Source organism: Quercus lobata, chromosome 10, assembly GCF_001633185.2.
Source record: "Quercus lobata isolate SW786 chromosome 10, ValleyOak3.0 Primary Assembly, whole genome shotgun sequence".
Taxonomy (NCBI): Eukaryota; Viridiplantae; Streptophyta; class Magnoliopsida; order Fagales; family Fagaceae; genus Quercus; species Quercus lobata.
The window spans coordinates 5,906,008-5,932,050 of NC_044913.1; the positions used below are offsets into that span (position 1 = coordinate 5,906,008).

The window sequence follows — 26,043 nt, forward strand, 5'->3', positions numbered from 1 at the left end:
GATAATTACGTTAAAATACACATAAATTTTTACATAAGTTAAGGGAGAGGCTCTAATATTCAGTAACAAGTGACGGACTGTTCATTCTCATCAATTAATACCTACTAAAAAGTCTTTGAAAAATGAATTGTTGGAAGGGTTTTACCCATCACTATTATCTTTCATGAATACTTAGATATATAGTCCATGAATATGATTATCCCATCTTATTAATTGGGGACCAGTAGTGTACCACTTGCAATCAGCATTATCTTCTCTACCTACTAAAAAGCCTATAATGAAAAATGAATTGCTGGAAGGGTTATTCATATTTTGATTCATATACCTATTTCTTTTGATTCTTTTCATAACTCTCAGGTGATCCCAACTCCCAAGGACCCAACTGCCCTAGCACTACCTTTTAATTGACAAACCTCGAAAAGACACTACACCAAGATCAGTGTGCTGTTATAAATTATATGTCACTCGAGAGTAGTATTGTTAGTTCCATGCACATGTACTAGAATAACTACAGATAATGGATCTATTGCTCTTGGAGGCAGCTTCACTGCTGTTAGAACCAAATTTGATTCCCTTCTATTTATTTGTTCTCCTCTACCCTTTTTCCCTTATTTGAATGTTAAAACATGAGCTGTGCTACTTCACAGACCTGTTTTTAGAGCTGTCCTAGGAAACTGAATTGTAGTCTTCCCAACATTCTACTCCTCACAATGATGCTTTCACAGCTTGAACTCATGATTTTGGCTTCGATCAATACCAATTATCGGTCCCTCCCAACAAACTTGCTTTAATGCGCTTTGTTATCTTATTTGCTCTTAGTTTTTATATATATATATATATATATATATATATATAAAAAAAACAGAAAGTATAACTTTAAGCAAATAAACTTAATTAGAAAGATTAATTGATTGATTTTTAAGTCAGTTGATTTACATAATATTTTTTATTTTTTATTTTTTTTGTCTTACCTCTAAACAAATAAACTAATAAAACTTAAACAATAAGTATGATCCTAGAAAGTTGTTGCACTTGGGCCACATTCCAACACTAGTGCTTTTCTCATTGCGGTGACTAGCCACTAATTCTTCATCCTTCTATTGTCATTCTTGCTCTCGATCTCCTCGAATGATTATGGAACAGAAGAGTATTTTGACGAGGGAGTAATCGATCTTTGCAACAAATCTTGGTTTTGTGGTGTTGCACTTGCACACCCTACATCGAGTCTTTCACCAACCACTCTAGTGTATAGGCTACTTTGTTCGATGATGTTTTATCGAGCATCCATTAAATGAGTCTAAACCATACAACTTTTATGACGGAAAAAAGACGATCAATCGTTTTCCACAAATGGGGCTAACAAAACAAATCAATTGGTTGCACTTGACACTTGGCAAAAGGATGATAAATAAGACACTAGTTGTGCCAGCCAGCCATATCGAACCTCTAAAACTTAAAAGGCAATAAATTTCCTTTTTAGAGAGATGGTAGATTATTTGTAGATGATTTGAATGCAAACCTATGTTCTTTGTTTTCCCTCATTTTATAAAGAATTTTTATGGCATGTTACAGAGTACCTTTTTCCTGAATCTTTTTTGGTTAATATATATGGAATAATGATTATAGCTTCTAGTGTGAGTAGTCTTTAGGTAGGTTGAGTAGGGGTCATCTCAATTATTCCTGGCCATTTCGAGCTAAACTGTCTGGATGAACTAGCGGTCAGTAAATGACATGGAGATAGAATCTAACTCAGCTTAGTGGATGAGGAGGACCTGATATATATTGGCAGCATCCATATCAATCTAGTTGGAAATAACAATTCTCAAAATGGAAAATGGTATACAAACTTGTAAAATTTATGTAGTAAAATTTGTAATATATGTAACATTATCTTTCAAAATATGTTTCATTGTGTTATGAAAATTCAATTGAGAACAAATTTAAGATATATGTTCATTACCGTTTTCTACTCTATATTTTCCCTTTCCTTGGTACACATGAGCCACACGATTTGTACTCATATGGTAATTTTAGTGTGCTTGCAAGTATTGTATTCATAATTATTTCAGTTATATTTTTCAAATTATCCACTTATTCAACATGATCAGATCACGATTCACGACGTCAAGAGTCTTATAGTTTAGTGATATATATTAACTTTTTTTTATTAGAAAAATAGCTCAAATAAGGCTTTAAAGTTCAAATGTCTTTTTTTATTATTGTAATTATCAAATTATTATTTAAAAAGAAAACATCATGATTCACAAAGATAAGGCGGGACATTGGGCTACCATACACAATTCCAACAAATTCTCAACTTAAGAAAGGTAACTTGCAGGAGGCTAGAATCTCTGAGTTGATGGTCACTAGGATAACCGGGTACCACTTAGGCCAAAAGACCCGGTGGTATGAGCGAATTGTGTCCTATAATTTTTTTTTTTCTATAGAATATATAATTGTGTTTGTGTACCATAATTATGTTTACTTGTGGCCTGGATGCATATCAGGCCTTGGAAGTTCGGCCTTTGGGAATTGGGATGATTTTGGGTCTACATACCTTAACCTGTTTAATTACATTGGGCTAACTTTTGTATGAGTTATGACCCATTATCTTTTTGCTAGCATTAGCCCCACTTAGCTTGTTTTATAACTTGGTTTGTTTGATAACTATGGACTGGGGTCGATCTGACCTCGCTATAAATATAGTAGCCTACAGGTGAAATTAATCTGTCAATGGGTACTTGAGATTGAGAGTAACATTACATTTTCAGAACAGCATAATGTGCTTTATAAGCCAATCATGTGTGTGTAAGTCCACAATTTTAACTTGCTATAATTGTGTATTTGCTGACCTAAAAGAGGCCTTAACTCTTATGTTCCCCACTCAGCACTTTATGTTCTTCAAATCAAATCATACAGATGCGATTTTGTATCAATTATCACTAAATTTTAAGTGGTAGGTCACATGTATTTTAATCATTATGCAAATCAAAATCTAAAAGCCATAAATACATGCCATTGGGTACATTCCATTAGCTAAAAATTAGCAAACTTTAGAACAAATCTTCCCATTTTATGTAAGGAAAGTGTAACCCAAGTCCATAGAGTGACACATTTCATCGCATAAGGGCCTAACCAGCACAAAACATGAAGTGATTCCATTACCCCACATGTGCTCACAAGCTGTCCAATAACAAAATTTTATTTGCCCAAGACATTGGTCTTCTTTTAATTATATATATCCCACAGATTCTTTGGTTTAAGTAGTACTGCATCTTTGGCCTTGTTTACATATTTCATCACTGAAATCTCTCTCTCTCTCACAGCAATCATTCCCAGCCAAATGCATACCAATCAAACACTACCACCACAAACCACATTGGCTCTTCAAACTCTCCATTGCAAACAAATATCATCCCTGCTTTCTCATGAAACCTTCATCAAACACCAATGCATTAACACTCTCAAAACCCTGAACTCCCACATCACCACCTGCCTCGCAGTCCACAACAACCTCCTCTATGCTGCTTCCACCAACATAATCAATGTCTTCGATTTATCCAACCACACCCACATCGATTCATTCAACGACAATCCCACTTCTGGGTCGGTCAAATCCATTGCATTCAACAGCACCAACATCTTCACAGCTCACCAAGACTCCAAGATTCGTGTATGGCAAATAAGACTCACACACCACCACCTAGTTTCCACGCTTCCCACTCTCAAAGACCGTTTGTATCGTTCCCTTTTGCCAAAGAACTATGTCCACGTTAGAAGGCACAAGAAGAAGCTTTGGATTGAACATTGTGACACGGTTTCAGGCCTAGTTATGAACAAAGGTTTAATGTACTCGATTTCTTGGGACAAAAGCTTTAAAATATGGAACACTTCTGACTATTATTGTTTAGAGTCAGTGAACAAAGCTCATGAAGATGCAGTGAACGCTATTGCAGTATCCGATAATGGAGTTGTTTACACTGCTTCAGCTGATGGGTGCATTAGGGTATGGGAGAGAAATGATAGTGTGAAAAGACACACTTTGGTGAGTACCTTAGAGAAGCACAAATCCACCATTAATGCTTTAGCTTTGAATGGTGACGGGTCGGTTTTGTTTTCGGGTGGTTCTGACCGTTTGATCATGGTGTGGGAGAAGAAGATGATGATCAAGAATGGTGTGAAGAACAACATGGGTTTTGTGGAGGAATTGTGGGGTCACACAGGGGCTGTACTATGCTTAATCAACGTGCAGGATTGCTTGTTTGCTAGTGGGTCATCTGATCGGACGGTGAGGATTTGGCAACGTGGTAAAGAAAATGGGTATCAATGTTTGGTTGTGATGGAAGGACATGAAAAACCGGTGAAGTCGTTGGTGGCAGTTTCTGCTGAGGTTTCTAATGGTGTTGTTTCAGTTTGTAGTGGAAGTCTAGATGGGGAGATTAAGATTTGGGACATCTCGGGTTCTAGGATCAACAACATATGTCCTCAAATTTGATTCAATGAAAATCTCATTTAGAAATTAAAAAATCATGGTCTATTTTTGGGTAAGATTAGTGAAATGATGTATTCCAATACGATATAAATATTAGAAATTGATGTGTTGACTTTTATGAAAAATTATTAATTTACAATGTACCATTTATATTAGATTTACGTGTAAAATGTTATATTCATTTGTTTAATTTACAATATAAATCTTATACGAATGGTGTAATATTGTAAACCAATTATTTTTCAACTTTTAAATACAAAATTAATATAAATAATATGAAAATTATTTATTATATTATTGAAGTGGTATTAATAAGATTCAAAGTCAAATTAGATTATAATATCTATGTAGTACACCTAGCATTTTTCGAAATTTGTATGGTATATAAAACAAATGTGAACTTATAACCAAGAACCCAAAAACAAATTTGAACTATTAGTGGGTGAAATACTGAAATGAAATCACATGATTTTGCATATTTTATTTTGTAACATAATGAAAAGCCAGGTTAGAGCACTTTTGGGTTATAACTTATAACATATGATGGGAAACATGAAATCATTACTTCCAAGTCAATTTTGCTTCGTCCATGTCTTTGTCTTCATGACTTTTGCTTGGGTGACAATCATAGCACAAAAAAAGAATGAGAAAAAATAATTTAAAAGGCTTAAAAGCTGCAAATAACATCACAAATAACTTCTTCTTCTTCTTCCTTTTGTTTTTGTTACTTTTTCAAGCAATAAAATATGCCATCTATATACTTTCATAGTGGTGGCGGCACGTTTTAAAGCATTTAGATTTTAGGTACATATTGCTTCATCGATCTCACATTGTGATATCCTTTTCTTCGAGAAGATCAATGCCTCAAAAGTGCTATCTAGCTACCTGTTTTAATAAGCGGAAACTACACAGAGGAAGCCCCTCCTAATAATTGAAACTTGAGAGGTTTTGTTTGTTAATTTAGTTGTTTGAGCATTAATTTAAATCATGTAAATGGCGTATTCAGTGACATCCAAATTGGCTATAGGTGAACATAAAGAAATTCATGTGATCCCAGCTTAAAATTCCATACATTTTGAATCTGAAAACACCACTACAAAAAAAATGTCCTCTAGCCGCGTTTTTAAAACACGGCTATAAGGATATACGATAAACGTTATAAAATGATGTGCTAACTTTTAAATACAAAATAAAAATAATAAGAAAATTATTTATTATGTTATTGATATATTACTAATAAGATTTATTGTCAAAGTTAGTTTATAAGATTTTTGTAGTAAAATTAGCATTTTTCAAGATTTGTATGCTATATAAAACAAATTTGAACTTACCAAGAACCCGCATACAAATTTGAATTATTAGCAGGTGAAATACATATGATTGTGCATATTTTATTTCATATTGAAAGTTTAGGGCACTTTCGAGTTTTAAAATATGGGAAACATGAAATCATTACGTCAAGTTGATTTTTCTTGGTCCATGCCTTTAATTGTCTTCATGACCTTTGCTTGGGTGACAATTATAGCACAAAAAAAAAAAAATGAGAAACAAATAATTTTTTTTCAAAAGAAAAAGGCTTAAAGCTGCAAATAACATTACAAACTATTCTTTTCTTTTGTTTTATTTAGTTACTTTTGCAAGCAATATAATAAAACATTTATATACTTTCATAGTGATGGATTGGCCGCACGCTTAGTTTTAGCATTTTGGACCTGCTTCATCGTCTCTCACATGGTGACATGCTTTTCTTCGAGAAGATCAATGTCTCAAAAGTGCTATCCACATGTCTTAATATGCGGAATCTACACAGAGGAAGCTTCATTGCCTTATTATGAAAGTCCCTCCTGATAATTGAGAGGCCAAAGTTAAGGTTTTGTTTTTTAATTGAGTTGTTTGAGCATTAATTTAAATCATGTACATGACGTATTCAGTGACATCTAAATTGGCTATAGGTGAACATATATAATGAAATTCATGTGACCCAAGCTTAAAACTCCATGCATTTGGAATCTGAAATTGAAAAAAAACACACAGACAAAAGAGTAAAATACTCAAAAGGGAGTTCAGAACAAGCAAATATGAATTCGTATTCCGGCAAAGTGGGAGAAAGTGGATTACAGTGTAGCAATGCAACTGATTTAGGTTTGTTACATTTAAAAACCAGAAATTAAAGGAGTTTAGTCCCATTTAACAACATTGGTGGTTGCCTCTTTGCGTAAGTGCTTACGTATATATAGTTTCAATTGAAATTAACCAGCATCATATTGTTCATTACATGAAAAAATCTAGTATTACAAATTAGTGTACAACTTTTTTTGCTTTAACTGTGATGTGACAAAGTGTCAGTGATGAAAGAAAAATGATGGGTCTATATGTAAGTGATAAACAACCACTCACAATCTGTCACGATAGAGTTGTAATAAAAAGTTGTGGAATAGTTTGTGGTACTAGAACCACTCGTTGGTCCTTTAAAATTCATGTTTCGAATGGAAAAACACACTAGAGCTTGACCATGTTTATAAGGGCCTACTATAATTCATTTGATTAGGTGATCCCACTTAAGAATGATTATTGACTAATGTTATTGTCACTGTCCTGTTGGTTTAATGACAGTCACTTTAAAATTAATTAGCAATCAGTTTGGGTACACCAATTACTAATTTATGTGAGATTTTAATTATGCATGGACACTATGTGCAGGGACAAACCAGAGTCGGTGGTTTATGATAAAATCATAAAACTAACCAACATTCTTGTTCATCTTTCAATATAATAGACTTATCCATAGCAATAATAATAATCATCTTTCGATGGAATCAGTCATATTCAAAACCAACTATTGGACTATTGCTTTATTTTAGTACATTTCTTTATGCGAAATGCTGCAAACAAATTGTGATTTAAATGTTTGTTGAAGATTTGTGTTTTCCCTAAATATTCCTCTATGGTTAGCAAAGATACTACTCTCATTATCATAAATCATAAGCATGTGATTCTAACAACTAATAATATAATGTTTCACTCTTTTATAATGTATAACCACATAATACTATTTCTCTCGCATGAATCGTGAATCTTACAATGAATATAATTTGTAAGACCCACTATTATATAAAAGGAAGAAGATATACTTTTAGAGTTCTAAATAATGACTCCAACCTAACTATTCATACATATTTTCATTTGTGTATGACTTTATAACTGAAAACATGTATGAATAGGTTGAACTTTACAAGTAAAAAAAAAGGGGGGAGGGGGTGTTTGAACTTAAATTATTTATTTATGTTTTAGAATGGCTGAGAACATGAATATAGGTTGAACATGAAGTTTTACAAAATATTTCTTCTTACCTTCATCTCCATGCACTAAGATCCCTTTGTATCGTTATCTACAACAATTTGTCTTCTCATTTTTGTCTTCATGGTGTCTGGCTAGCTAAGTGCTAGTTCATATTAGTTGTCCTTTAAGCCATTCGAAGTCAGAAACAATAAGCTAATTGCCTGTGCCTATGGCTCCATAGTCCATATAGTATGAGAGGTTTTCCTAATAAAACATGTTAAATTACAAGTTTATAGTTCAAGTTCCCAAGGTACCATAGAGGTTTAGTAATTAGTCACCTGTCAACAGAGAGTTGCATTGCTATTTATAATATATATATGATGAAAAAAACACTTATTATAAATTATAAGCCTTCCTCAATTTATCATATGCCAAACTGAATTTTTCTTCTATAAAATAAACCAGACAACAGATGATATATATGAGAGTTTTGGATTGGGAGACAAGGATAACATGCATTTCGCATATATATGTATTCCCCCAATGTCATACCGTGATAACCATAATTTGCAAACAAAAGAAACCGAGGTTTCAAAACTCAATAAAATGTCGCTCACTGCACGTGTGGTTGGACTAAGAATTTCTTTTTAATAAGTATTGACTAATAAGAATCTCATGTAAACCTTTTGATTTTCACTCTATTTTATTGTTTAGTGTTTTCTTTTTCTTGTTCTTTTTAACTTTGGAATTAAAATTTGATGAAGAGTAATATTAGGGACATACTATTTTTCATAATTGATATCATATGCTGTTGTAATTGGAGTAATATCATTTTCACATAAGTCAATCATTAAAACCATTTTTATTATAAACCAATCACAAGATTCACAATGAATCATGTTAGCAGTTGTGAAGATTGGAGAGTGTTGTGCACTTAATCTTGGATGAAGTGCACTTAATCTTGGATGAAATTGGAGAATGGTGTGGTTTTCCAAATCCAAGGCCCAAGTACTCCATGATGACTGAAGGGTAAAGACAGGCTTATAAAGAAATCTGGGAAATTCTAGCCCTTTGCCCTTAATTTTGAAAAAAATTAGCAATATACCCCTTTTTCGAAATTATATAGGGATATGCCCTTGTTTCGATACTCGATTACTTTAAAATCGAGTTTCATTAAAATACTCGATTCGTAGAAAATCGAGTTATTTCAAATAAAACTAAAAAAAAAAAAAAAAGAGCATAGAACTCGATTTTAGGGAAGTCGAGTTCCAAAACGCCGCCATAGGGCTTTAAAACGTCACTATAGGGATTAAAAACGCCACTATAGGGCCCCTTGAACTTGGTATGGGGACTTATAAAAATTTTTGCAGGAAAACGCCGCTATAGGGCTCTAAAACGTCACTATAGGGCTTAAAAACGTCACTATAGGGCCTAAAAAAAATCACTATAGGGCACCCAGAAAAAAGCGATTACACTTATAAAAAATTTTGCAGAAAAACGCCGCTATAAGGCCTTAAAACGTCACTATAGGGCTTAAAAACGCCACTATAGGGCACCGTGAATATGGGTCAATCTCACTTCTAAAAATATTTGCAGGAAAACGCCGCTATAGGGCTTTAAAACGTCACTATAGGGCTTAAAAACGCCACTATAGGGATCCCTGAATATAGAGCAATCACACTTATAAAATTTTTTTTTGCATGGAACTCGATTTCTTGAAACTCGAGTTCCATGGAAATTTTTTTTTTTTATATTTTTTTTTAAGTTTGATCGGGCATAACTCGATTTTCTACAAATCGAGTATTTAATTGAACTCGATTTTAGGATAATCGAGTATAAAAACAGGGGCACGCTCCTATATAGTTTGCAAACAGGGGCATGTTGCTAATTTTTTTCAAAATTAGGGGTAAAATGCCAGAATCCTCAAGAAATCTGCTTAAAGAGCACAAGGTCAAAGGCACATCTCTTTGATGACAATTTTTAATATTTGCCTATGGAGGAGGATTGTCACTATACAATGGAGTTAGAGAAACCGCCGAATGATTATGAAAATAGTTGGGTTGGCTAAGAGCAAGTTTTGATGAAATCACAACAGAGACCACTCAGCAATCAGCCTGTAAATGTGGATGTCCACTTCGATATCTAGAGTCTAGCCCCACGGAAGATTCTGTACATAAAAGTTGAGGTCCAACCGATTTTGTCATTGTGCTTAGGCCATATTTGAGATGTCCAAGCTGTTCATCTAAGCTAAAGGTTAGCATACATATATTTTATGCAGTGGGTGCTTTTGAAGATTCACTTTCATAAGGGAGATATGTTGTTTTCAAAAGCAACTAAAATACAATAATATAGTAACTTGTCACCAAATTTAAGTTGAAAACTATAGATAATGTCATTGCATAGGATGGCCCTGTGGTTCCTGCTAATTACTTCAGAGGCTAAGATTTATGCTGTTGATTTTCCCCCACCCTTTTTTCTTACTAACCCCACAAAAGGGTTTTGAGGTTTTCATAAAAGATGAAAAATGAGTTGAGAAAATAAAGTGAACAAACAATATATCGGTTAGCCCAAAACCCAGGACGAAGATGGAATAAAAGTATAAAATGGTGGGTGGATTCTGGGTTGAGGGTACTGCTTCTTAAAAAGGCTAGGATTGGGCAAATGCCAACCCAAACCCATTAACAATTGTTCACAATACAATATGATTCAAGTATATGTTGTTTACTCTATGATAACTATTATATAATATACCAAGAATGAGTTTTATTTTTATTTTTAGTATATATGTAAAATTTAATCATAGATTTCTTATTCGATAACAAAATACTTTACTAATTGAACTAACGGTAACCTACATTATTCACAAGTTATATAGTTCTCTTTGCATTGCTTTCTTTTTTTGTTAGAAAACATTCGAACCAAAGAAATTTTCCTAGGACCCTTTTCATACTAGTGCTAAGTTAGAGCCAACAGGTAGCTGGAGCTTTTACAAAGAACATAGAAAACTTCAGTGGTACAAAAAACTCTGATGGAAGAAAAAAAGTCGAATTTCAAGTTCTCCCGTGCCAGTATGGGCAATCTCGTACACCAAAAATCTCAGGATTTTCTTGTCATGACTAAGCTAATTATAATCACAGTAGACCTGGACGACCAAGCTTCCAAATGGAGTAACAGATAAAGGTGAGTAGGCAACACAAAAAGAACTTATTGCACATTTCTAGATGTAATCCAGACTAGACTGAACCAGTCTGTCATTAATGCATCATATAAAGCGTAGAAACTAAAATATGGACAAGAGGTGACCTTTAAGGACCCAGCCACTAACTGTGGCCTTTCATATTTCTGCTACAAACATAAATTTCATACTTGATTTCACTCAACTTCCTCAGATGTGCTAGTGAACGCTGTATTTGTGCAAGTTATATATATATTTTTTTTTGATAATGTGCAAGTTATATATAAGTGATAAAGAAGAGAGCGTATTTGTGATTTTGGAAACAAAAGATAGCATGGTTACAATCATAACTCATTTAGCCTAAAACAAGTCATTTCTTGATAAGAGACCAAGAGCTAAGGTAGAGAAGTGAAAGACAAGCTCATAATATGGCAGTTTCAGAAAAAAAGAAACCAGTGCTGCTCCCTCTAAAATAGGGGGATAGCAGATGAAGGTTACAGAGCTCTCTTGTGAAAAACACCACTTGCACAAAATTCATTCTATTTCCACTGTGTGTTACTGAAAACTGTCCAATAGCAATCCACAGTTCGACAAAACTATGCACCACTACAAACAGAAACAACAGAATATAACAATACTCTGTGACACAATCTTAAGATTCCAACCACCCTGGATATGAGAATACCAAAATATGTTCTTACAGACATTCTCTGACAGGTACCTACCTTATAAAAGAACATTCTATGACAGGTAACAGATATTGAAACAAGAAGATCTAGTGTAAGAATCTGGCTCAATACACAATTGCCAAGGCAAACTAGATAATTGATATATGTCCATCACTATGAGGTTTATAACAACAAGTATATACAATCAAAAATAAAAACATACATCTTTGAGGCAAAGAAATAGCATAGGAAGTCACATAATTTTTTTTTTTTGATAGGTAATGAGAATATTTATTGAAAGAAATTAAAAGTATCTACAAGCTGCGCCCCAAGTACACAAGTGGTGCACTATGGAAAGCCAGACAAATTGGCAAAAAGTGCACTGATCTGAAAACTCCACTAGGGAAGAAAATGAAAGACTGTTCATCACAGTCATCCAATCATACAAGAATGCTCCTCCCCCTCCAAAGTACAATGATTCCACTCTTCTCAAATAGTCCACATAAGACACAGGAATCGCCCCCCCAAAAAACCTAACAAACAAAACAAAGTCCAAGAGATATCCCTAGTGAAAGTTATACTTACACAACCAACCCCAATTTTTTTATGAACCACAGGAATATTACAGGGTAATTCGGAAACAAGGCTCCCCTCTAAGGTGGCAATTCATAGATCAAACATTACATGAATTACCAATTCAGATGCATGTAACCAGAATTGTCAATTGACCATCACCATTTTAAACTGAAAAATTAAGTAAATTCATAGACTAACATATCTTCCCTCACTACCCCAATCCACTTCCATCCAAATGTCCCCTCATCCTTAAAACACCTCCAGACAGTAGACACATCTCATCCATTTCTTTCTCATTGTGCCCCGAATTAGTGCAACATCTACCATATCACAAATGCATCTATAATGTTTTGTTTTATAATTTTCTTTTCTTACCAATTGTCCTCACAACATCCTTAGTTAACACTTAGCAATATACATTAGATCAACAAGTTGTTTATCAAATACCCAACAACTTCTTTAGCATAGCTTGTAATACTAATAAAAAACATTAAGTATGATAAAATCTGCATAAAGAGGAAGTTCCAATTTGGTTTGTTTGTTCTAGGTTTGAGAAAAGCAAGAAGTAATATTTCCAACAAAGGGTTTGCACTGCATTCAGTTGTTTCTCATTAGTCATTAGTGAAACTATCCTATTTTACTGAAGCTAATATTGAATTATTGATTACACATAAACTGCATCTTTTAATTGTAACTCTAAAAAATATGCTATTCTAATGACATCCCATTGTTCTGATATATAGCGATGCATACTACAAGCAGTACTTCAAAAGGCCAGTTCAAGCTGGGTTAATTGTGGTAGATAGATGGCCAACCATTATGAACATTACATATAACTGTTGAGTACATGTAACTAGACATTAATATTGTACAAATTGACATTCCTACAAACAGAAAAGATCAAAACCATATGTAAAATTCACCTTCATGGATTTTGAGGTACACTGCATTTTCACCAAGAATGATAATAATGAATGCATATGGAGTTTCATACAAATAAGGGCAAAACTTAGGTACAATTCCTAAGGTGTTGTACATTAGGTTCCCCAATTAAATCCAACTATATGGATACATTGACCAATGCAACATCAAGGTGTTATCTTCCCCCAAGCACAATTAAATTCAACTATGTGGCTAGCCATGGCCAATGCAGCAACATAGTTAAATACTGGGAAACTAAGATACAGTTCCTAAAGAACTTTGCCTAACTTTTGTCCTACAATTATTATGCCAAAACTATTGTTTTGATAGGTACAATAGGATTATTTGTGACAAGAGCCTTTGTCAATTGAGCTAACTTGAACGCATATTATGCCAAAACTAATAAATAACCAAAGAAAGAAAAGAACTAAGCAACTTTCAGATGGTAACATAAAAATGTTAGCCCCCATTTCTAAAAATAATTCCCAAATGAAAAACCCAAAAGAGAAAGAATGGCTAACAATTCCATTCCAAACTCTAAAGGTATTGCATTATATCTCAAAAACCTTCAACAAAAAAAAAGAGATAACAATTATCCACCAATGCATTGAACAATGAACTCTCACCAATCATGTCCTAGACTTTCGACGAAGGCGCTTCCTAAGCTTCTTGTACTTATGCTTGTTCATCTTCTTCTTCCTCTTCTTCTTCACACTGTCAGCCCAAACCGTCCTCGAATCATCAAACTCGACCTCACCAGCCTCCCCCTCGGCAAATCTCTCAAACCCAGTTGAGAAAACAGGGTTTAAGCAATACCCAAATGGGAAACTTGGGAAGAATCGCAACAGTTGAGTGGGCTCCACCTCTGCTCCGCTTGTGGGACCCGAAAGAGGAATTGGGTTGTTTGCATAGTCTTCTGGTTTTTGAGTTTTTGCGATATGGGTTTGGTGGGGAATGAGAAAAAGTTTGGGTTTTGGAGATAGTTGGGTGTTGAGGGTTGTGATGGTTCTTATGGAGGATCTGTTTTTGGCGAGCTTGTGTATAAAGCTCGCCATTATTATTAGACAGAGAAAGGCTTTGGATAAACTGTGTTTGATAAGATGAAGTAAAAGCTCAAAAATTGTAGTCTTTAGAGAGCTACACACAGAGAAATTGAGCTCGTTTTTGTTGGGAGAAGATGAAACTTGAAAGATGGGGCTCGCTTCGAATTCGAACAAAAGGTGAGGGTAAGAAAGTAAGAATGAGAGTTGGATAAATCTTAAATCATAAATCAGACTTAAAACTTAAAAGGATTATTAATTATAAATTATCTCCCTGTAGTTAGGGGTAATTGTATTTTCCCACCGGAATTTTTAAGCACTCACTAACCCTATGGATTTGGGGTAAAATACAATAATGGATAGATTAATGCCATGTGAAGTAAGGTTGCCCAAACATCTAAAAAACAACTTATGTGCTTGTTATAAATTATACCACGGTCTGTCAAGTTTCGATTGATTTACATATATAGTAATCAATAGTGGGTTAAATACTTTAAAACTTGACTTTATCGAGTCGAGGGTCAAGTTTCTCACATGAAATTCAACACACCTGATCTTTTTGACAGAAAACTTAAAAGGTCGCATATTTGCCGATAAAGGGGACTGGAGATTTAGAAATCTTCATTCTCGTTTTATCGCTATGATGCTGCTAATTTGCTACTCGTTACTGTTGCGCTACATTCACGAAATTGATTGAATTTGATCGCTTGTTAGAAGGCATAATATAAATATTGTTGCCAAATAAAATTAATTAAATTTAGCAGCTGAATGGTTGAATTCATCACTTCAATTGTTGAGTTCAACTTTAATTTGAAAGATTCTTCATTGCCATATTGTCCCCTTTCTATGTCACTAGCTATCTAGGTCAAGTATGAGTGTCACCATGGAATTTAGTATTTTAAGTGCTGAATTTAACGTGAATTTGACACTTCTTGTGCTAAATTTACATTGTTTCATATTTTTCTAAAATATTTAGTACAATCAGCAAAATGCTAAGAAGATGAAGAAGACACTATACTACCACAACACTTAACAACCCTTGAATGACCATTTGGGGAAGGAAATTACAATAGGCCATCAAAATTATGCACTTTTTTTTTTTTTTTTTTTAATGTCACTAATGATACTCTTTGGTGAAATAAGCTGTCTCTGTTGGTTATACTCTTGAACCCTTATTTACCTGTTGATAAAACTAATAAAACCTTCTAGATACTATCAATTGGAACATAGTCACTCGAGTACTTAGACAAAGCAAGGTGATTAAACGCCTTGATTATTGTGCGAGCGAGATTCAGCACTAACATTCTATTGGGTTATGCCTGTACTAGTTTGGGACTTTGGAGGTACTCATATGACAAATACTATGAAGTCTTTAATTGATTTAATCTTAATGTTAGTCGGATTAGGGACATTGACTTATGTATCACTTATCCATCATTCGGATGCAATTGTTGCATTAGATCTCAATTGATTTACAAAAGGAAAAGGGAAAAGGGAAAAGCACAAAACAGAAACAGAAACAAAAAATGGCATGCAAGTTGGAAAACAAAAAGAAATTCTGCCCCCATGCAGGATCGAACTACAGACCTTCAGTTTACAAGACTGACGCTCTACCACTGAGCTATAGGGGCCATTTGGTTCTTCCAATTTCCCAGAGTCTAATTTGGACCACATTTTCTAACTCACCATTTACTCCCTTTTATTTACCACTACAATAAAGTTTGACGCGAGAACTAAATGGATTTACTCCCTTTCATTCTCCCTAATTACCACAATACCACCAATTTGCTACTATCGTTACTGTATTGTGTCTCACCCACGAAACTAATTGGATTTGATCACTCATTAGAAGACACAATATAAATATTGTTGTGAAATCAAATAAATTAAATTTAGCAGCTCGACGGCTGAATTCATCACTTTAACTATTGAGTTGAACTTTAATTTAAAAGATTCTTCATTGCCATATTGCCCCCTTTCTATGTCACTAGCCATCTAGGTCAAGTATAAGAGTCACCGTGGAATTTAGTATTTTAAGTGCTAAATTTAACATGAATTTGACACTCCTTGTGCTAAATTTACATTGTTTCATATTTTTTTAAATATTTATTACAATCAATAAAATGCTAAGAAGATGAAGAAGACACTATACTACCACAACACTTAACAACCTTTGAATGGCCATTTGGAGAAGGAAATTACCATAGGCCATCAAAATTATGCGCCAAATATTTCACACCTAATTGTTTTTGACCTTTTGTATTGTAAGAGCATTCGCATCTGGTATTTTCAGATTATTCTATTTTACCATCTCAAAAAACTACTTTATCATTTATATCATACCATTTTACAACATACCTAACATCACAACTTTTATTTTACCATACTACACATTAAAATAAAATAAAAATATTTCTCACTTCTCTCGCTAATCTCTATTTCTCTTACTCTCTCAACCACCATTGTCCAGCTTCTCAGTTACACCACCCACCTCCACTGAGCAAAATCCAACCAAAATCAAAATCCATATTGAAATCCAAATCCAAATTCAAAATCAAAACCAGAAACCCACCACCACCAGAAACCCACACAACTCACTGATCTCCACTGCTAGAAACCCAAACTACTCGCCGATCTCCATTGCCAGAAACCACAAAAATACCTAGAAAAATACGTTAAAGACTATCACGCCGATCTGGCGCCAAAATCCACCTAAATCACGCCGATCTCGCCCACATCAGTCACGCTGATCTCGTGCCAAAATCTACCTAAATATGTTAAAGACTATCATGCCGATCCACCTAAAGACTATCACGCCGATCTCGGACCATGCTTCGGCCAACAACGAGTCAGAGAGTGAGAGAGGAAAGATGATAAAACAAAGATGAAGAAAGAGAGAGTTGAGAAAGAAAGATACCATCTCATCCTAGAAAAAGAGAAGACAGAGGAGAGAGAGAATAAAAAAAATATAATAGTGCTACAGTGCCATCCAAGGGCGAAGCCAGGGGTAGTCGAGAGGGGGCAACTGCCCCCCTTGACTCCTCTAAAACTTTCTTAGCTATAGGCATATGAGAAAAAGTTTGCCCTCTTTGATTCATTAACATAGGGAAAAAAAAAAAAAAACAAAACAACACTTAGTAAAAGGAACCAAAAACTGATACAGTCTTCATCAAAAAAAGCAAAAGAACATGGAACTATAACAAAGAGAGTAAGGAGTTACTTGACATGTCAAAGTTTTTTTTTTATTTTTTTTATTTTTGATTTGGACATAGCAAAATTAACAAGTCAAAAGAACTTTTAGTTTTGATTTGTCCCACCTTTTCACTTTCTCACTAATATACTGTCATAGCCTCATAACACTTTTGCCTTTTATTTTTTATTTAATTTATTTAAATGGTAAGAAATATAATAATTTTCACAATAGTTGAGTTGGTAAATTTTGCTTATTTACAATTGTATATTTATTTTTTTAATAAATATTTATTAATAATTTCAAATTTATTTTGCCCCTTTGAACTAAAATCCTGGTTCCACCACTGGTGCCATCCTACATTTAGGATGGTAGTATAGCGACATTGTAAAATTTTTTACAATTGGCCTCATTTAGCAATTCGAATGGAGCATCATTTTAAGGGTTTAATGGTAAATCAAACCTACGTCTCCCATTTGGCAGTCCCAATGGGAATGCTCTAATGGGCCTATATAAGTTAAGTGCTTGTGAGAGAGTGAAAATTTCAGTGGTTTTTATTTATTTTTATTATGTCAATAATGATACTCTTTGGTGAAATAAGTTGTCCCTGTTGGTTATACTCTTAAACCCTTATTTACCTGTTGATATAACTAATAAAATCTTCTATGTGCATGAGAGAGAGAGAGAGAGAGAGAGAGAGAGAGAGAGAGAGAGAGGGGTGGATTACTCTCTCATTTCGGTCTAAAAAGAGTAATTCTCACTCAAACATCTAACGTTGCTTATGTTGTTATTGTCCAGGATAGTTTGGTATAACTATGACAAAATTGGGTTATGCCTGTACAGCTGTACTAGTCTGGGACTTTGGATTGGAGGTACCCATATGAGAAATACTATGAAGTCTTTAATTAATTTAATCTTAATGTTAGTTGGATTAGGGACATTGACTTATGTATCACTTATCCATCATTCATTCGGGTGCAAGTGTTGCATTAGATCTCAATTGATTTACAAAAGGAAAAGTGAAAAGGGAAAAACAAAAACAGAAACAAAAAAAATGGCATGCAATTTGGAAAAACAAAAAGAAATGATGCCCCCATGCAGGATCGAACTACAGACCTTCAGTTTACAAGACTGACGCTCTACCACTGAGCTATAGGGGCCATTTGGTTCCTCCAATTCCCCACAATCTAAATGACACCAGATTTTCTTAACTCACTTCACCCCCTTTTATTCACCACCACAATATAGTTTGCGCGCGCGAGAGAATTGGAATTAAAAATCCAAAACAAACACAGAATAGAAATACACAATTTCCCTCTCTCTCTCTCTCTCAATGGAAGACGAAAACAACACCTTCGATCCTGTACTCTCCAAATCCCTAAGAAATTCCAATTCCCCCTATCATTTCATTTCCTCTACTTTTCTTCGTTTTTTTAATAATTTCTGTGTACGTTTCAGGATCTGATTCACGCTATTTTCAAGCTCGTTTGGACACGAAGAGCCCTCGGTTTGAGAAATCTCCTTTCTCTCTTCAAATTCATTACCTTCTTCAATTTCTGTTCGGGAAATCATTTTCCAACTTCTTCGTTTTTTTTTTTTTTTTTGGTGTTTTCATTTTCAGAGCGAGAACGAAACGACGTCGCTGATGCTTTGGACTGCGAGGTATGCTAATTGTTCAATTAGCATTTTAGGTTTACGGCTTTTTTTTTTTTTTTGTTCTTGTTTTTAGGCTGAAATTCTTTTTGTTTATTTGTTCTGAAACTTGATTTTAGTTTTTGATTTACGTTCCCTAAATTTTTAAAAATTATGATCTTGTCCTTGAAAAATCTAAAAGTTATCAATTTCGTACCTACTTATGTAATGCTAAAGTTGTTTCCAAATTTTTACTACTTAAAAAAGATTACGTATCGACGTGACAATCGATATGATTGGTGCCACATCCATGACATAATAAATAACCTTTTGAATTACTTTTATTTTATTATTATTGTTATCATTATTATTATTTTGTATTTTAAAGTTGATTCGTCAGTTTGTAATGTTTATGTAGTAAAATTTGTAATAGTTGCAGCATCTCTTTTGCCGTGAACACTAATTTACTTAAAGTCGCCTTAGCTTTACATATGCCAAATTAGCATTTCATTGTATATGATTTCTAACCACAATTGATAGAAATCGAATTTGGACCAAACTTTAGGGATGAAATGAATATTTTAGAATAAATTTGAAAAAAAAAAATTGTTTTAAAGCCGAACCAATTGGTTGTGATTTGTGAGAATGAGTCAAATTACAGATCATTAATGGTATATTGCTAAGTGTAAACTATCTTCTTTAATTTGAAGCATCTAATAATTAAAATAAAACTACATTCTATAATTTTTCACTTATGTTCTTCAGTGGAATCACTTGATTGACTGGTGAATTGTGCGATTGGTCTTTTTGATTGGTGCAGGTAGGAGCTGGAACCTCAAAGAAGAATCGCCAAACATCTGGTATCTCTTATGGTTACTTCATTCTATTGATGGAGTTTTCTCATGTTTTTTAGAAGAGCTTGTTCAAATTTTAGATGATGTTCTTTTCTATTTATAACTTTTCTTGATGCAGCTAATGGGAAAGCAATAAAGCTGAGTTCTGAACTTCTTCGAATCTTCATTACAGGTTCATCAATCTAAAATGAAAGCTTAGTGCTTGGTTTCTTAAGATTTTATAGTTGAGTTTGCATTTTGATGTTATGACATTTCTGACAAAACCATTTGCCTTGATTTGCAGAGGCCGTGCAGCGTGCTGCTACAATTGCTGAAGCAGAGGGCGCTAGTAAAATTGAAGCAACTCATTTGGAGAGGATTCTTCCGCAGTTACTTCTGGACTTTTAAGGTAATCCAGGGGATATATTCATATGGGTTTCGTTTTTTTTGGGTGCTTTCTAACCTGTTCAGATAGTAGAGATTATAACATGTGACTTTGTAAAAGAGAAAATATAATGTGAGAGTAAAATGTAATTCTTCAGTACCAAATAGGGCACCTGATGTACTTTGTCTGTTACATGGCAATAAGATGGAGAACTGTAATTGACGGTTTAGTCCACATTGATTCATTATCCATCAACACGTTTTATGGTGTGGACCTTCTTACTTCTCAGTAAGCTTGATTAAGATAGTAGTGCGCTTCATATTGTTTATTAAGATCCTTAGTATAAAATGAATTTGTGATGCCAGCTAATTTATATATATGAATGATCCTTGAAGCTTCGTAACTTGTAAGTTAGACAGCTAAGATATCATTCATGGGCCTAGTATTATTCTACTTCTAGTTACTTCAAAATAAATTGAGTGTACCCTAACAATGGATGTAGAAGTCACTGATCAAATTGTTAGGCATGATGTTTAAACTCCTTCAGGAAATTGAATGAGGGGTAAGTTGGCTTGGTCCATATTTCTTTCAAGTCTGCTGGGCTGAAAACTCGTTTATTTTCCGCAAGTGAATCCTTAGGTGGCGAAAAGGAAAACACTGACCCTTATTAGTTTGTTGAGGATACATACCTGACCCCAAAGTTTTGGGGCTAAGGCTTGCTTCTTGTTGTTGAATCTTCATGTGTTTTTTCTTTGGTTAGGCCAGTGAACCTTCAGGTCAGTTTCTACCATCTGCTCTCCTGATAAAAGAAATGTTCTTTTTGTTTTGTTCACACGATGTTGGTGGACTTGTCATCCTCTTTGAATTGAAGTGTTGACTTATGTTTTGTTTATCTGTTCTTCTCTAGTAATGTCTGCTTACATCCATGTAATTTATTAAAAACTGTCACAAGGAGTAAAAGCTAGGCCTTCCTTTACTGGTATTTGTAGTGCTTAGATTATTCTTCCCATTATTGAGAAAGGGCAGTTTCTATTACACCCAAAGTACACACAATTCTAATTTGCATTGAAATTGTGTCTTGAAGTCACGATTTCAGTTCAAAAACTAATTTGTGTACCGTGTGTGCAGTGATGTGTGTACTAACAATCAGCCTTTGAGATAATGACGGAATAATGAACCAGACTTTCCTGAAAGGAAAGGGGAAAAGACTGAAAAGCAGAAAGTAATGTGAAACTTGATTGGTTGCCTTAGAAAGCACTTCAGTCTTTTCCAATGGAGGAAAAACTAAAAGCAGAGCATTTACATGGAACTTTCATTTTATTGAAATCTATAAAATTCTTCTGGAATGAATATTACAGCCTTCCCTTAATCCCTAGTGAAGAAGACGTTACCTTGTACTGTCTCCGAGTGATTTTAGGATTGGGAAAACATTCAACACAACTGTCCTAGGGCATGTGCATAATTTTGGACTACAACATGCTAATTGCTTTTTTTTCGGAGTGAAAAAAGAATCTGGAATAGTGTATTTTAGAGTTTGCACAAACACACTTCTAATCTGACTTTTCTGGAGTAAGAGGCTTCTGGTTGGAAGTTATAATAGAATGCCCCTTAGATAATCTGTCTAGTTGATATAATTTCTGCTGAAGACCAGTGTAAGGATTTATCTTGACCCCTGTAGTTCTCTCTATGTCTCCATTAAAACAGTAGTTTCTTTTTGTTTAAGTCTGGCTTAAACCTGATTGTGCACATGGAATTTTTCTCATAACCAACATTTATCATAGTTGCACATTGATAGTCTGGCTTAAAATTTGAACATGAAGTGCTCATTATTTAAACTGTTAATAAGAAATAAATATTAAACATTGCACTTCATTCTATATATAAACTTAAATATTTTCCTTTACTTTATGAGCCACTATATTTATAGCCTAAAGCAGCATATGCTATTTATGCTACATTTTTGACATACTATCATTTTGGTTTACATTGTGTAAATCAACATGCTGAAAAAAGGTACAATCATTTAAACAGAAAGATGCATTGGAAATATAATTGATCTAATTAAACATAACATTTGTCAAATGGCAGCATTATTCTTGGTCATCCTCAGACCTACCCCTTGCATACTTATTGCTTGATCTGAGAAAGCATGCACCTAACGTCCTTACTATTAGGCCTTTGCTTCGGGTCATCTAGTGTACAAAAGCAAGCAATCTTCAAAACTAAGAGCATTTGCTCCTCAAATCCATTTCCCATTAGCCTTGAATCAATTGCTTGTCTAGGATTATCTGATGTCATCACATTCCTCAACCATTTCACCAAGCTCATCTCCTGTGTCTCCTGGAAAAACTGATCAGATGGGAGCCTTCCCATTACCAAAACCCCTAGCATCACCCCAAAACTGTAGATATCACACTTGTCTGTGAACTTCAGAGTTTGGTGGTATTCTGGTGATATATAACCCACAGTTCCTGCCACATTGGAAGTTGAGATGTGCGTGTTAGCATCAGGCATTGCTTTGGCAAGCCCAAAATCGGCAATTCGAGCTTCCATGTCATCGTCCAAAAGTATATTTGCAGGCTTGAGATCTCGATGAATTATACGTGGGCTGTGGTTGAAGTGAAGATATTCAAGCCCTGCTGCCACTCCTAGTGCAATCTTGTGACGAGCAAACCAGTCCAACTCTTTAGTCCCATTTGAAACTTCCTCCAAAATGTTTTGTAAACTACCATTCTTCATGAACTCATACACGAGGTAATGGCAATCAGGCCGACTCACATGGGCTAATAGAGGAAGAAGATTGCGGTGCCTAATTTGACCCACAGTATTAATCTCAGATCGAATTTGGCGCATTTTCTTGTTCAGAAGCTTACTGTCTTCGTCAGTCAATTCTGCTGCATCCTTTGGAGGCTGGACTATCTTCTTTATGGCAATCATTTTCCCATTGCTATTTGGAAGTTCAGCCTTGTAAACTTCTCCACACCCACCTTTTCCTATGAGTTCAAATGAAGCTAGGCCATCTTCTTTCTCCAAGAAAGCTAAGTCCTCTGCCTTTTTGATCAAAGGACTAAAGATTGCTGGACCTGCGTCTTTCACTCTACCCCTTACAACAGCCAACAGCAACTTAAATATCAAAGAAAAGATGAACCCTGATATACTTCCGGCTAACGCTCCAGCCAGGAATCCAAGTATCCAACCAGCTAGCTTCCTCTTGTTGTTTTTGTGATGGTGAGGTGATGCTGATGGGGAAGGAGCTGGAGCAGATGAAATGGAAGCTTTATGACTTGAAGCTGATGCATTTGTAGAATTATTGCTGCTTTTAGTTGGACTCTCAGCCAACATGTATCGTTTGGGAACATCAGATTCTGAGTATTCACCCCGGTTTATCATTGGCATTGAACCTTCAAGGAATTCATTTCCTGAGATGTTAAAAAACCGGAGATTACGAAAAGAACGAATAGAAGCAGGAATTTTCCCAGTAAAGACATTGTCTGCAAGAGACAGATTTTCCAAGTTGGGAAAATATTTCAAGAAACTCAAGTCCCCAGAGAATTTATTGGAAGCAAGATCAAGAACTCGAAGGCGAATAAGTGAGGATAATTCAGATGGAATATCCCCAGAAAACTTATTGTTTTGGAGGCTGAGAATTTCAAGTTTCCGGCAGTCAACTATCTGGGATGGTACTTGGTCAACTAGCTGGTTTTCAGACAGAGAGAGCTCTTTGAGCTCAGAAAGCTGTCCGATTGACGGGGACAGAAATCCGGCGAGCTTTTGGGACTTAAAGACGAGTCTGGTCACTCTGAGCTCATAGGTGTGGTTGTCTGAGAGTCTCCTCTCACAAATGACACCAGGGGAGTTGCATGGTTTGGTAGAGAGATAATGTTGACAGTTAAGACCCAAGTCTTTTTGGATTATGGAGAGGGCTTTGAGATCAGAACGATTCAGAATCAATCTTGCTTGAATGATTAGGAAGAAGGAGAGGAAAGTGAAGAGGGAGAGGTGGGTTTTGCTTGGAGAGGCTGCCATTTCCGGCAGATCTCTATGTTTTGTGTTACAGGGAGATTTGAATTGGTCAGCTTAGGAAGAGTTTTTGGCTATTACTCGTTTGCAGTTTTTGACTTTTATAAAGCCCTCCGTGTAGAAAAATTTGGATGTGGAGCCCATGCAGATGGACTATGGTTTCCATTTTTCACGTGTTGACGAGGATTTGATTTAAATTTTTTTTTTTTTTTGGATAAAACTAGGATTTGATTATTGGTTTGGTTGGGATCATACTTTTTTGTTCTTTTTGCTTGGTTTAAAATTTAATGTGCTTCGATAGAAAGTATAATAATTCTTTTAATTGGTGAAATTTATTGATAGAGTCAAATTTTGATATTTTTGTTAACATCATATGGTGTTAAAAATTGTTCCTTTAAGTTATTTGGAAATAAATAACAGAGTGAGTGGCCTCTGCTCGGGCTCCTCTTATATATATAAGAGGGCCGAAACAATTAAACAATAAAATATAAATTAGACAGTTTAATTGATTTTTTCAATATTGCAATAATGTTTCTTTATAAATGCAAAATTAGATTTTATGAAAAAAAATGATATTCTTCGTTTATTTTGAAATAGAGAGAGTCTAATTTATAGTAAAGATTTAGTAGTTTACAAATTTTAGAGTAAATATAATAAAATGTCATTCAAAAATAATTATTATCCTCTTTTTTTTTTTTACTTAATAAAAATTTGAACAACGTGACATTATTTACCTTTCTGAATTCATGAAAGTTAAATTTCAATAAGCTTTCTTCATATTGAAAGAAATGGATAGAATCTTGATCTATTTTTACTATCTAGCAAGTGATAGGAGATTAGAAGATGATCATGCTGTCCAAGGAACTCACGTATGCTACCTCGAATGAGATCAATTAAACTTCATAGTTATACCATATAAGATTAAGTTTATTCGTTTTTTTTTTTCTTTCAATTAAAATAACCAATATTATCGGTTTCAAAGCAAATGACTGATTTTTAAATTATGTAGTATTAGAATTTTCTCAATTTTGACTTAAATTTTAATAAAGTGATATCAACACACTTTTTTTATATTCACAAAAAATGAATTTTAATTAGGAAATGGTCCATTTCTATTAATCACCAAAAAAAAAAAAAAAAAAGTGCCTTGCACTCATTGTCTCATTGTTTTAATCAATCATAGTATTATCTATTTATTTATTTTACTCGCATTAAGAGAAGAATACGTAAGTTGAAAATACTTCTCAGAAAAACTTTTCAGAAAAGTCTCAAGTAAGTTTTTCAATTTACTCATATGAAAAGAAAAATATGTAAATTGAAAATGCGTATACTTTTCTAGTTATATTCGAAGAGAAGAAAAGAAAACGTAAATTAAAGTCATGTTTTATTTTCAATTTATGTGTACTTGGCTTCGTATGAGTAATATTTCTCAAAAAAGCTTATATATATATATATATATATATAAATCATAGTATTTCATTTAAGCTTTCTTTGTTTACTATTTTTCTGAGGGGTCTAAGACCATCCAGCACGCCCAATATTTTAAATTAATGACTCTCTCATCGAAGAATAAAGAATGAAAATTTTCTTTTTGTTAATTGGGTGAATGAACAAAATGAAATGAAGCTGCTGAGAAATCTCTAGTCAACAGACTCAACACTCGGGGTCGGGGGTTTACCGCAAGTCAAGTCAACAAAAACTAAGACAAGGCTTTAGGCTATTGTGGGCCGTTGGATCATATAATAATTTAAGTCTTGATAGCGACATAAAGTGAGAGACTTCCACCAGCCAATCACTAGGTTGCTAATTTTCTATCATTTCGGACGACTTAG

The 26,043-nt window shown here is 34.3% G+C and overlaps 4 protein-coding genes and 2 non-coding genes across 6 annotated transcripts; 2 read left to right on the plus strand and 4 right to left on the minus strand.

The window, feature by feature from the left end:
* The first annotated feature begins 3,217 nt into the window (after nucleotides 1-3,217).
* Nucleotides 3,218-4,495, plus strand: LOC115964257 (protein JINGUBANG-like). Its single transcript, XM_031083609.1, has one exon. It carries the CDS (start codon nucleotides 3,344-3,346, stop codon nucleotides 4,493-4,495), a length of 1,152 nt encoding a protein of 383 aa, XP_030939469.1. The 5' UTR covers nucleotides 3,218-3,343.
* An 8,539-nt stretch (nucleotides 4,496-13,034) lies between these two features.
* On the minus strand, nucleotides 13,035-14,364 carry LOC115962810. The gene has a single exon (XM_031081683.1). It carries the CDS (start codon nucleotides 14,164-14,166, stop codon nucleotides 13,741-13,743), a length of 426 nt encoding a protein of 141 aa, XP_030937543.1. The 5' UTR covers nucleotides 14,167-14,364; the 3' UTR covers nucleotides 13,035-13,740.
* Nucleotides 14,365-15,710: 1,346 nt separating this feature from the next.
* TRNAT-UGU lies at nucleotides 15,711-15,782 on the minus strand. Its single transcript has one exon. It is a non-coding gene; the product is annotated as a tRNA-Thr (tRNA).
* Nucleotides 15,783-18,429: 2,647 nt separating this feature from the next.
* TRNAT-UGU lies at nucleotides 18,430-18,501 on the minus strand. The gene has a single exon. It is a non-coding gene; the product is annotated as a tRNA-Thr (tRNA).
* Nucleotides 18,502-18,558: 57 nt separating this feature from the next.
* On the plus strand, nucleotides 18,559-22,192 carry LOC115963807 (protein MHF2 homolog). Its single transcript, XM_031082975.1, has 7 exons — nucleotides 18,559-18,704; nucleotides 18,800-18,848; nucleotides 18,963-19,003; nucleotides 19,794-19,833; nucleotides 19,946-19,999; nucleotides 20,111-20,215; nucleotides 21,320-22,192. Exons 1-6 carry the CDS (start codon nucleotides 18,675-18,677, stop codon nucleotides 20,212-20,214), a joined length of 318 nt encoding a protein of 105 aa, XP_030938835.1. The 5' UTR covers nucleotides 18,559-18,674; the 3' UTR covers nucleotide 20,215; nucleotides 21,320-22,192.
* On the minus strand, nucleotides 22,069-24,397 carry LOC115963806 (leucine-rich repeat receptor-like serine/threonine/tyrosine-protein kinase SOBIR1). Its single transcript, XM_031082974.1, has one exon. The coding sequence runs from the start codon at nucleotides 24,215-24,217 to the stop codon at nucleotides 22,319-22,321; it is 1,899 nt and encodes a 632-aa protein (XP_030938834.1). The 5' UTR covers nucleotides 24,218-24,397; the 3' UTR covers nucleotides 22,069-22,318.
* Between the last annotated feature and the right edge of the window lie 1,646 nt (nucleotides 24,398-26,043).